Here is a 13,278-nt window from a genome sequence, read left to right on the forward strand (position 1 = left end):
CTCTCTCTGCCCTTCCCCTGCTCGCACTCTCCCTCTCTGTCTCAAAATAAATAAGCTTAAAAAAAATTATGTTCTGTACAGCAGAAAGGCCCAGCTTAGTGAGTATCAGGAGTGTCACTGAGTTCATGTCTCTGGTCTTCTTCAGTCTGGGACAGTTCCTTAATCTCTCCCTGACTTTCATAATCTTGACCTTGTGAGGATCACAGGCCAGTTATTCTACAGAATGACCCTCAATTTGGGCCTGATGTTTCTCCATGAGTTGATTCAGGTTTTGCATCTTTGACAAGAATAGCACTGAAATGGCTCTGCGTTCTCACTGCATCCTATCAGGTGGTAAGTACACAATTTCAACTTGTCCCCTCATGGATGATGTTCTTTTTCATCACTGATGTTGCCAGGCTTCCCCGCTGTGAAATTCCTATTTATCTCTTTGCAATTAATAACCATTTTGTGGGAATATAGTTTGAAACCTTTGAATATCCTATTCCTTATTAAACTTTCAACTTATTCCTTTATATCAGTATGGACTCAGAGATTCTCATTTTATTCAATGCAATATAATCAATTATTTTCCTTATTTATTTTAGTGCTTAAATTGGACCAGATTTGGCCAGTGGGAGCCTCCCCAAGCTGGATTCTGTACCCTTCTGATCATTTCTGGCATTTTTAAAGTACCTCCTTCTAGAACAATGTAGACTTAGAGTATGTTAGTATGTGTGTGTGTGTGTGTGTGTGTGTGTGTGTGTGTGTGTGTGTGTGCGCGCGCCTATTTACACATCTATCTATCAGAAATCATGAATTAGCACTGACACCTCCAGTTTTAATGCAATACCACAGGGTTTCTCTCTCTCCATACTGTGTATCACCCTTTACTGACAGTGAGAAATCTGACTCCCATTATCATTAATATACTAATTTGATCAACTCCTTGTACATAACCAATCTCTCATTGCTACCACTGACTCCTCCCCTACATGGATGCCCTTTTCACCTTGACTGGACTCTAAACCCCCCATGCTGGGTTATTCCCCACACAGGGATGCCCTCATTACCTCACTCAGGTTCTGACTTCTAGTGGTAGGCTATCCCTTCCATGGACATCTTCTTCACCCTGCCCAGGCTTCAACACCTTGTATCAGGTACCACCCCATGTGGATGGCCTCCACCCAATGCAGGCCTTACCCCCACATGGATGCCCTTCTCAATCTGCTCTGCCTCTCATAACTACCACCATGTGCCCACTTCATACTGTTTGAGCTCTGGTTCTTCATGCCAGGCTGGCCCCCTATCCATGAATAACTCTCTCCACCCTGCTTAGACCCCAATATCCCCAGCCAGATGGCCTCTCTGCATGGATGACTATCTTCCTCTATGCTACCTAATGGCAAAACAAAATTGTTTCAGGAAGCTATTTATGATTATAAAAATCATACACATTCATTGTATAAGAACATGGGGGGAAATAAAATCTCTCATAATCCCACTACTCACAGAACTGTACATGTAAATACAACACATTTACTTTACAAATTTAATATCACAAATTAAATTTAAATTATTTTCACCTTAAAATTTTAAAGATCATGGTTTCTCCTAAATTTTTCTTGGAAAATTTAGTTCTGTAGTTCTCTAAACCCAGATTCACAGACTCTTGAAGTATAATAAACTAGCTGGGAAGAGGTTAGATACCTCTAAACCATTGTGAATTTATTCAGTACCACCTCATAATTTACTACTTGAACGGACTGCAAACTTACAAAAGCATCTAACCAGAGAGCTTTGGCACTGGTTAAGTCCTGCTCATTAAAAAGAGAAACTAAAACAAAGTTTCTCTGTATTTATTTTGAGCAAGTGTGGTCCGGATATAGAGCCATTCAGTGAATTCCAATGTTATGTGACAGCCTTTTAATAATGTTTGTTGCATCTCCTAATTAAGGACTGAGATTTCAAATAATTAAGTGGGGGGCAACTGACAAGTTTACATACTTTCCTAGTACCCATACATGGACGGCAATTCATTTTAAAGCTTGATTTGCTAGTATAAATTTAAAGTTAATTATAGCTTCAAAGTCTCCGTCTGGGCAAAGGGCCACTAACTAAGGGTTCCATGTACGTAGGCAGTCTTCTGTTTATCTGAGAACAGGGTGGTATTTGCTTGTACTTTTCAATGCATAGTAAAATGTTTCTGCTTCAGCAGAAGTTTCTCTGGATTATTTAAAGTGCCATGTTGTTGGACATAATTAAAATTTCCATTTGGCTTTCTGTTTGTAAAGAGTGCCAATCTTTCCAAAAAGGAGCAATTCCAAGATGACTCACCTCTAAATTTTCTAGTCATGGAGATCTATTACTGCTTAATTTCTATCCATATACCTCACAGAATATCAAACTGGACCATATCCACCTATCTCTTGAGATCATTTCGCTTATTTGGGCTTAAATTCAGTTAAGTTACAAAAAGTAGTTCCCTAAACCCAGATTCACAGCCATCACTTGTAAAATGGGGTTAGGAATTATTAGGCTAAAAAATACTCTCACTATATACTAGTCACTATGCTAACCACTTCATATTTTTAACAATCACAAAATTCCTATCACTATCCTTATTTTTCAGATGAGAAAACTGAACCTCAGAGGGCTTATGTAATTTACAAGAGTCATAAAGCTAATAAGGAACAGAGTCTCACTCAAAGTGAGACAGGCTGATTCCAGAGCCTATGCTTCCATCTCATCACCTAGCTCAGTGGTTCTTAAACTTTGACTTTAGGATCCCTTCGCTCTCAACACTTATTGAGGGCTCCAAAGAGCTTTTCTTTATGTGGGTTATATCTATCAATATTTACTACATTAGAAATTAAAACTAAGAAAAATGTTAAATTTTTATTAAATCTTTAAAGAATAAACTCATATTTTAACATTCATAACTTTTTTGTGTGTGAAAAATAACAGTATTTTCCCAAAATGTAGTAACAAAAAAAAGTGACATTATTTCACATATTTACAAATTTTTTAAATGTCTGGCTTAAAAGATAGCTGGATTCTCCTAACTCACACTAACATAACTCAGGGTACTGACTCAAGGCCAAGATCAGACATTCATGTTAATAAGCTAAGGCAGGCTGTAAAATTTAGCTACAGCAAGTCACTTAAATAACAATGGGACATACAGAGAAAGAAACACAAATTATTCCGGCACTTTAATATTAGCTAACATTGGGGTGCTTGGGTGGCATCGGGGTGCTTCTGACTCTCAGCTTTGGCTCAGGTCATGACCTCATGGTTCATGAGTTCGAGCCCTGCAACGGGTTCTGTGCTGACAGTGTGGAGCCTGCCTGGGATTCTCTCTCCCTCTCTCTCTGCCCTTACCTTGCTCACTCTCTCTGTCTCTCTCAAAATAAATAAATTAATTTTTTAAAATATTAACTAACATTTACTGAATTTTGACAATGCGTAAGACACTATATTAAGTTTTTCCACACAGTATCTTTTCTAATCCTAGCCATTGCCCTATTTACTCTGAGGTAATAATCTCCATCAGACGTTAAAGGAACCTGAGGCTCAGGGTGCCTGGGTGGTTCAGTCGATTAAGCTGCCAACTCTTGATTTCAACTCAGGTCATGATGTCACAGTTCGTGACTTGGAGCCCCACATCAGGCTCTGCTCTCACAGTGTGGAGCCTGTTTAGGATTCTCTGTCTCCCTCTTCCTATCCCTCCCCTGCTTGCTCATTCTCTCTGTCTCTCTGTCTCTCTCTCTCAAAAATATATAAACATTAAAAAAAAATTTTTTTTTTAAAAAGGAACCTGAGACTCAGAGAGGTTAAGTGAATAACTTGGGGTCACAAGGCCAGGACCAAGCAGAGCCAAGATTTCAACCCAGCTCAGTCTGACTGTAAGTCCTTGCTTTTGATCACTGTGTGATGATACCTCCCAACATTACCAACAATCTGCATGAAAAAAAGCACTGAATTCAATCAAGACTTTTAAAAATACCTTCAGGGGGTTCATGGGTCCTCTGAAGTTTATCCATGTACAGATAGCCTAAGAACCCTGCTTTAATGATCTTAAAGTATCTAATATATAGCATAATAATTTTAAAATCTGAAAAAAGGTAAGATAACAATAGCTAACATTTATTGAGTACCTACTATGTGCCAGACACAGTGCTTAGTGCTTTCCATATATTGCCTCATTTAGTTTTCATCCTACAATGCAACACCTATCACCCTGATGAGAAAACAGGAGGTTCCAAGGACTTAAATGACCTGCTCAAAGTCAAACAGTGGAGGGGATCGAGCTGACTCTTTCTACAGCACCACATTCCCTCCAAGACAAACACCAAATCAAACCAGGTCAAGAGTTTAAACTTATTGCCAAAGCAAACACAGAAAAAACCCTGGAAACATACTTACCTGTATGACTTATGCAGTTCCATGACCTTCTCTTCAAGTTCCTTGGTCTGATTTGGGGCCAGTTTAAAATCACTAACATAATCCGCACCATGAAGTTCTGGGTCATAGTCTCCCAGCTCAGACTGGATGGTATAAGAACCTAATAACGCTAAGGTTGCAAAGGAACAGGGCAGACGTCCTGCAACTATGTCCTGTCGAAGCTGGAGGCATAAATAATACCTACAGCCAAAAGAGAAAAAATGTTACTATGTCAGTAACAACAAAAACAAAATATAGAGAAAGAGGAAGAAAGGGGGAATGAGACAGAGATATGGAGGGAGAAAAACAAGAGAGATTAAGTAAGTATGAGATAATGCTAATAATTGTTTAACCTAGGTAGTGGGTACATGGTTGTTCATCATACTATTATTTTTTCCTTTCTGCATGTTTAAAATTTTTCCACATAAAAACTCAAAAAAAAAAAAAAAAACCCTTTAACTACGTTGGGCTCATGTCTGGAAGGCAATTTAAAAAGAAAAGAAGTTGCTAAGAGAGTAGATCTTAAAAGTTCTCATCACCAGAAAAAAACATTTTTGTAATTATGTGTGGTGATGGATGTGAACTAGACCTATTGTGATCATTTCATAATATATGCAAATATTGAATCATTATGTTGCACACCAGAAACTAATATAACACTGTATGTCAATTATATCTCAATAACAAAAAAGAAAGAAAAGAGGAGAAACTGGGAAAAGTCTGAAGGAGGTAAAGAAATTAATATTTTATTGAGTACATTAAGTACCATATACACATAAATTATTTCATCTAATCTTCACAAAAAAAATGTTTGGTGGGTATCATCACCAAATTACAGATAGAGAGGCAGTTTCAAAGACTAAGCTTGCTCAATGTCATATAGTAATAAAGGCTGTTTGGCTACAAAACTGGATTCCTTCTATCAAACTGCTTTGCCAAATGTGTAGATACTGTCCTTCACATAAAAAGATGACATTATGGACACATTTTTAGTAGGATATGAACATTTTCAGTTGTTTTCTCTTCAAGATGGGCTAAGCCTTCCATTCACTCTCGTCTTATAGGACTGATGCCACCAGTGTGCTACATTGTTGGAAATTCATACTGGGGTTAAAACTGTTAAGTAGAACAAACCAACCATGTGCCCCTACATGTTAGGCATTCATCTCCATCAGTATAATGTTTACACCTGTGATCCTGACCTGCTTAGCACTTTTTCTGAGTTGACCAATACAGACTGTTTGACCAAACAGGAAAGCTGGGAGATATGATTAAATTGAAAATTCCCGTATTAATTAGAATTATATCCTTGCTTTGACCATAATAAGGTGTTGAATAATGTAGATATCAACAATCGTTTTGCTATCTATAATTAGTCACTACACACGTTTTTATTTTGATTTTATTTTGATTTTTTTAAATGTTTATTTATTTATGAGACAGAGAGAGACAGAGCATGAGTGGAGGAGGGGCAGAGAGAGAAGGAGATACAGAATCAGAAGCAGGCTCCAGGCTCTGAGCTGTCAAAACAGAGCCCGACGCGGGGCTCAAACTCACAGACCACGAGATCATGACCTGAGCGGAAGTCGGTCACTCAACCGACTGAGCCACCCAGGCGCCCCTACATACGTTTTTAAAAAAAGAGGAACGCCAACCAAATCACAAGAATCTTAATCTCCTCTAAGATGTGGGTAATTAGCAAAAAATTTCAGGGATTTGTATTGTTTTATACATAACCTCAAGGAAGATGAATAAGAAGCAACTTTAAGAGACAAATATTACATGTGAAAATGAAATAACCAAAACAATTTTTTCAGGCCAGAGATGACATCTCAACTTCAAGAATGTACTAAGGATTATCTAGACAAAGAATAATTTTTTAAAACTTTCATAGTACAATAAAACCTTGGATTGTGAGTAACTTGTTCTGTGAGTGAGCAAACATTCTAATAAATTTTAACTTGATAAACGAGCGAGGTCTTGCAATATGAATAGTACATGACGTCAAAAGTCACATGATCACAACTGAGTCAATGAATGGTTCTTTCTCTTGCTGTGGGATTGTGGGTGATCATCTCCCATGCTCTGATGCTCGGTCTCAGCCGATGGTATCTGGTAGGAATCAGTGATTTTTCAGAATGTTGGAAGGCACCCACAACTGGCACTAGTGCATTTTTTTAACTTCAAAGCACCGATGGACAGTACATTGCTTTTCCGTACAAGAGTAAGCTTAGGAATGCTTTGCTTCATTCTAGGTCACGGCTGCCTGCAGATATAGACCCTTTCCTCTGCTGCCTTATTGCCAGTTATATTAAATAGAGTATATAACAAGAGTTTATTAATACTGTAGTCAACATCTGTGCAAGCGTATACAATAGCCCCGTGCAGAAAAAGGTTGAAAAGAAGGTGGTAAGAAGAAGGAGATGATTACAGTGGAAGTTAAAAAGGAAATCATCAAGAAGTATGAACAAGTTATGCAAGTGGCCGAAATTGCAAGCTTTTATAAGAAGTCTATGTCTGCATCTCGTCTGGAAAAGAGGAAGAGGAGAAAAAAAGCAGAAGAATCCCTCACTTCAAATGAGATTAGGGAGATGTATAAAATGGGGGAAACAGTGCAAAATTTTGTAGAAAAGCACCACCCAAATAAGACTGAGGCAGTCTGAGCAATAAATCTGTTTAATGACAACGCATTGTCAATTTCCACGAAATCCTCAAAAGGAGGCAAAAGCAAGTGTCATTGGATAGTGTCCTTGTTAAAGTTGCACGAAAAGAAAAAGATTTCATTGAGCCAATAGAAGTGATTCCGTTACTGATAGTGAAAGTCATCCTACACAATAACCCTCCTCTCTCATCTCCCTCACACCAGCCACAAAGGTTTTCAAAGTTAAGTGCAAGTTAATTTGTTAATTTTTCTTTATATTTTGTATTTTCTTTATTATTTTGTATTATATTACAGTATTGTAGTCATTATTATATGGAACGAATCATCTGAGTTTCCATTATTTCTTATGGGGAAATTCTCTTTGATATACAAGTGCTTTGAATTACAAGTATGTTTCCAGAATGAATTATGCTCACAAACCAAGGTTTTACTGTACTTAACAATCAGATTTGGAGTTTACTTAGGCTATTCCCTTATTTGAGCGATATGAAAACTGGAGTATAGAAACTGTATATTTGTCAGATAGTTGACAACAATATCAGATTAGAAAGTCATTTCTCAGTAACCAACAGTTCAATTTAACAAACATTTGCCAAGCACCTAATATGTATAAGGATGTTATGGATATAAATAAATATGTATAACAGTATTCTTTACAATATGCTGGTTTTCAATTTTCTTTTTTATTATTAATATTTATATAGAATCCAATAAAGGTCACTTTCCTAAAAGAAATCAGTAAGTTGTTTTCAAAGAGTACAACATTTATTTCATAAATCAAGTGGGCTCAAAAATTACCGAAAAAGATTCAGCTCATGAGGATTATGTACCTAATCACACACTTTAAAAAAAAAATTTTTTTTTTACATTTTCATTTATTTTTGAGAGACAGAGAGACAGACCACACGTGAGGGAGGAGGGGCAGAGAGAGAATGAGACAGAGAATCCAAAGCAGGCTCCAGGCTCTGAGCTGTCAGCACAGAGCCTGATGCGGGGCTTGAACTCACAAACTGCCTAATCACATACTTTAAAAGGGAGATAAGAAAAAACAATAGTAACACAGGCTTCAGCTTTTTTGATCCCTGTAAAGAAAACACAGTGGGGAAGGAGTATCAAAGGGAAAAAGTAGAAGAGCTATTTTACCACTATATTTGCATCTTGCCCTGTGGAGGGCATGTGGTTTATAGGCGTCCTGTACACAACTTGTCATAATACCCATGAGAAGCAAGGTTAATTCCCCTGCCAATTTCCTCTAGGCACATCACAGATAAATGAGGCTTTAAGGCTCACTTATTTGCAAACCTGTCTTGAAGTGACCAGAAACTTCCCATTTTAATAGCACAGAATTTTTCTTCAGTTCTGAATAGGGAAATTCCCAGAGCTTATGAAAATGAGAATTACTAGTTCTATATTTAACTATTAATAAATTATTTACCTTGTTATATCTTCTGTTAACTGTGCTGGGTCAGGTGGATAAAACTTGACATTAAAGGTGAAATTCCAGGGGACACCTGTAAAGGTAAACACAAAAGAATTGTATGCTTATGCCTAAGTTTCTGATTGTTAGAGCACCAAAAATATTCAAAGTTTTCTTTTCCTGAGTTTTTTTAAATATTCTCATGCTTTGTGGAAAGATTTGATATTTATTTAAGAAAGAAAAAGTTGTTTAGAACCACTTAAGAGTTTGAAAGTGTGATTTTTTTTTCTCTTTGAGCTCTGTATTAGGTTAATTGATATAAAATACTTGATAACACCTACCGTTGGTGTGGAAAATAAACACAATTATCTATTGCTGATATGAGTATAAATTGGTACACTATGGAGGACAATTTGACAAGATCTTTCTAAACATAAAATGCATATATCCTTTCACCTTGCAATTCTATTTCCATAAATGCATTTATACATATGCTTAAATGAGGTCAGAATGGTATATGTGTAAGATATTGTTTGTAATAGAAAATGTCTGAAAACAACCTAAATATATATTCATTTAGCAAGAGAAGATATATCTCCAAGATACAGCGTTAGGTGAGAACATACTAAGGTCAAGAATAGCATACATATAGAAAGCAACCATGAATGTTGGAGGGTAGAAAGAAGTCTATGTTACAGGTATGATTACACATGCACAGGCAATCCCTATAAGGATATATAATAAACCAGTTATAGTAGTTGGTAAACTAGGAAGGGGAACTCCAGGAGACGAAAACTGATAAGATAGGGGAAATATATAGGAGGAAGACCTATTTTCACTGTGTACTCTTTTATACCATTTGAATTTTATACATGTACTACTTATTAAATATAAACATTTACCTTCTTTAAAGGATAATCTTTAAATGCAAATTACTGGGGCTAAGAACTTTTCCTATTTTATTTGGTGCATATCCCTAGGATTCAAAACAGTGCTTGGTAGAACATTGATGATCAAGAAATATTTGTTGAGTGAATGAAGGAAATAAAGGAACTAATCTCACAGCATTGTTGTGAAGGTCATATGAGGATGCTACAGCTTCAGAAAAAAAAAGAGGTACTAATATATTAAAATTATCCAGTAATCCAGATCCACCAATGACTTTATGTTGTTAGATGTAATCAAATGAAAACAAAAGCAAACACCTGTATTCCGGTTGCATTTTTCTCTCCATTCAACCCCAAACAAGAAAGTTTTACTGTATTAGAAATAACCATATCTAAACATAAATGTCTCAAGTACTAACTCTTTTACTTTTCTTAACAGCAATCGTAAGAAGAGAAACTCAAATTTTCAGTTCCCATTCTTCTCTATGTAAGAGATGCAAGTTTGGGATATTGCTAATGAAGATATTCAGGTTCACTGTGAGCTAGCTCAGGGTTAAATGCAGTAAAGAGACTAAAAAAAGTCACTTGGAATTAAAAAAATATATATTAAGCTTAAGCTTTAGTTAGTGACTGTTTCTGGAATATGATTCATAAAATTAGTAATATCTTATGGAGAATATTTAGTGGGGGAAAAAAACGTGGCTGGAACAACTCTAAAAAATTTTAACATTAAAATTCATGCCTTCTAACTCAACAACACTTCAACAACATTCTCACCAAAGTGCATAAACTGAAGATTCATGTACTATGAAGAAATATCAAACACACTCAAAGTGACCAATTATTGAAATAACTAGCCTAGACTCTTCAAAATATCAATGTTATAAAATACTTCAAAGACTCAGGAACTGGGGCGCCTGGGTGGCGCAGTCGGTTAAGCATCCGACTTCAGCCAGGTCACGATCTCGCGGTCCGTGAGTTTGAGCCCCGCGTCGGGCTCTGGGCTGATGGCTCAGAGCCTGGAGCCTGTTTCCGATTCTGTGTCTCCCTCTCTCTGCCCCTCCCCCGTTCATGCTCTGTCTGTCTCTCTCTGTCCCAAAAATAAATAAGAAACGTTGAAAAAAAAAAAAAAAAAAAAAGACTCAGGAACTGCTCCAGCTCAAAAAATCTAAAGAGATGTGCCAACTAAAGCAAAATGTCACCATAGACTTTATTTTGCTATAACGAATATTATTGGGACAACTGATAAATAAGGTCTGTGGGTTGCAGTATTGCTTCAATATTAATTTCCTGCTTTTAATAACTATTATAGTTACATAAGAAAATACCTAGGTTTTAGGATATTTTAGGGGTAGAGAGATATCATAACTGCAACTTATTCTCTTTTTTACTGAGGTGAAATTCACATAATGTTAACCATTTTTAAGTATACAATTCAGTACATTTCGTGTACAATTCAGTGGCATTTAGTACATTCACAATGTTACACAACCATCATCACCATCTAGTTTCAAAATCTTTCACGACTCCCAAAGGAGACTCTATCCATTAAGCAGTCACTCACTGACCCCCACCTCCACCCCTGACAACCACTAATCTGTTTTGTTTCTATGGATCTATTGTGGCCACAATATGTGGCCATTAATATTTGTATACACACACACACACACACACACACACACACACACACACACATATCACATTCTGTTTAACCATTATCTATTGACGGACACTGGATTGTTTCTCCCTTTTGTCTATTGTGAAAAGTGCTGTCAAGATGCAACTTTAAAATGGCTCAGGAAAAAAAATAAATAAAATTTAAAAAATAAAATATTAACATTTGAGGAATCTGGGGAAAAGGTATCCAGGAATTCCTTGCAGCTTCTTTCAACTTTCTGTTAGGCCTGAAGTTACATCAAAAATATTTTAAATTAACGATTGAAAAAAATTCCTGCCTTCTGAGGACACAGGATACTAGAAATTCTCATACTACTGGTGGGGAGGTAAACTGTTACAACCATTGTAAAGGAGAGCAATTTGGCAATATCTGGTAAAACTAAAACGTACTCTATAATCTAGCAGTTCCACTTTCAGGCATACATCCTAAATCAAGTGTTTTTTTAAAACTGTGGATCATGATCCATTGTGAAATCAGTTTAGTAGGTCAAAATCAGCAGTTTTAGAAATTAAACAGAATGCAAACAAACAAAAAAAATCAGGATATCCCTCATAATAAAGATTAAGAATTGTTTTGTGAAATTTTGTTTTCACCTGAGATGAATTTCAAAACTCATGCTGAATAAGAAAGGCAAGTTACAAATTATTAACTATTATATAATTCAATTTACGTGATGTTCGAAAAGGTAAACCATATTTTTAGGTATACATTCATAGGTAATAAAAACCATTAAAAAATACAATGAAATCATTAACACAAAATTCAGGACAGTTGTGACCTCTGCAGGAAAAGGAGAGGAAGATTCATTTGCAAGGGCACACCTGGACTACAGAATTTTTTAAACATAATTTGGGTAAGTTATAGATCTGTATTTTTCAGTATATATACAAGGTATGTGGATTTCTTGCTTTTGCTGTGCACTATTTCAGAAAGGGGTGGAGGTGGATAGCCACACTCAGTCGGGGGAATCTCTCTTATTCAGAACCAAGGGAATTAAGCTGGGAGGAGAAAGAGAGATACCGACAAACCTCAGAAAAAGTTTCAAATGGATCATGTTTGTCTGAGGGAAATTAAAAAAAAAAAACAACAAACACAGACAAAGCAATATTATCCATAGTATATAGATATGGGATATATAAGATAAAATATAAAAACATGGATTAAAACACCCCAAACTTATGAAAATAGTTTTCTATGGATAGGGAGAGAAGGGGATAGGACTAAGAGGAAAACAAAAAAGATAATACTTACATGCACTATTCTGTTCTATTATAAATTTAAAATGTTAACAAATGTTAATTCTGGGTGATGTGTACATGGATATTTCTTATGTTAACCTCCATTCTTTTCTATATCTTTTTAATATGGAAAAAATATTGCTGGTGAGTATCTATTTCAATTTTAGATATTCATATTTTTATTCTACTTCTAGGAACTTATCTACAGAAACATGTAAGTGTGTGTGTGTGTGTGTGTGTGTGTGTGTGTGTGTGTATATATATATATATATATGTATATATATATATATATATAAAACGTTCACTACAACCTTGTTTGTAATAGCAAGCTACTGAGAGTAAACCAAAATGTCCATCAACAGGACTGCCTGTATACACACACATACACACACACACACGTGTGTGTGTATGTGTGTGTGTGTGTGTGTATGGTGCTACAAATACATAATCATTAAAAAATTTTTAAACAGGGTGCCTGGCTGGATCAGTCAGTAGAACATATGACTCTTGATCTCAGGGTTGTGAGTTCAAGCCCCACATTGGGCATAGGGCTTACTTTAAAAAAAAAAAAAAAAAAAAAGGAGAGAGAGAGAAAGAATTTATTAAAAAAATAATAAATTTAAATTTAAAAAAGAAAAATGTTAAACAAAGTAAATTTATATATGTTGATATGAAGAATATTCCAAATTATGGGGCACTTGGGTGGCTCAGTTGGTTAGGCATCCAACTCTTGATTTCAACTCAGGTGATGATCCCAGGGTCATGGGATCAAGCTCCATGTTGGGTTCTGTGCTGAGTGTAGCACCTGCTTAGGATTCTCTCTCTCTTTCTCTCACTCTGCCCCTCTCCCCCACAGGGAGGCTCTCTCTCTCGAATAAAAATAAAAAATAAATTTTTAAAAGAATACTCCAAATTATGTTAAATAAAAAATATTGGTTGCATATTTTTATTAAATACATATGAAACATACC

At 36.0% G+C, this 13,278-nt stretch overlaps 1 protein-coding gene across 20 annotated transcripts in view; it reads right to left on the reverse strand.

Annotated features, from left to right (window-relative positions):
* EPB41 (erythrocyte membrane protein band 4.1) overlaps positions 1-13,278 on the reverse strand; it is a 199,172-nt gene that overhangs the window by 72,815 nt on the left and 113,079 nt on the right. For all 20 annotated transcript variants that reach the window (XM_053898530.1, XM_053898488.1, XM_053898494.1 and 17 more), the window contains exons 6-7: positions 8,523-8,598; positions 4,408-4,626 (exon numbers count right to left, since the gene is read on the reverse strand). In XM_053898530.1, coding sequence (XP_053754505.1) covers positions 4,408-4,626; positions 8,523-8,598 — 295 coding nt within the window. The remainder of the gene's footprint in view (positions 1-4,407; positions 4,627-8,522; positions 8,599-13,278) is intronic.

This window comes from Panthera pardus, unplaced genomic scaffold, assembly GCF_024362965.1.
Source record: "Panthera pardus isolate Hobbes unplaced genomic scaffold, ASM2436296v1 HiC_scaffold_11, whole genome shotgun sequence".
NCBI classification, from domain to species: Eukaryota; Metazoa; Chordata; class Mammalia; order Carnivora; family Felidae; genus Panthera; species Panthera pardus.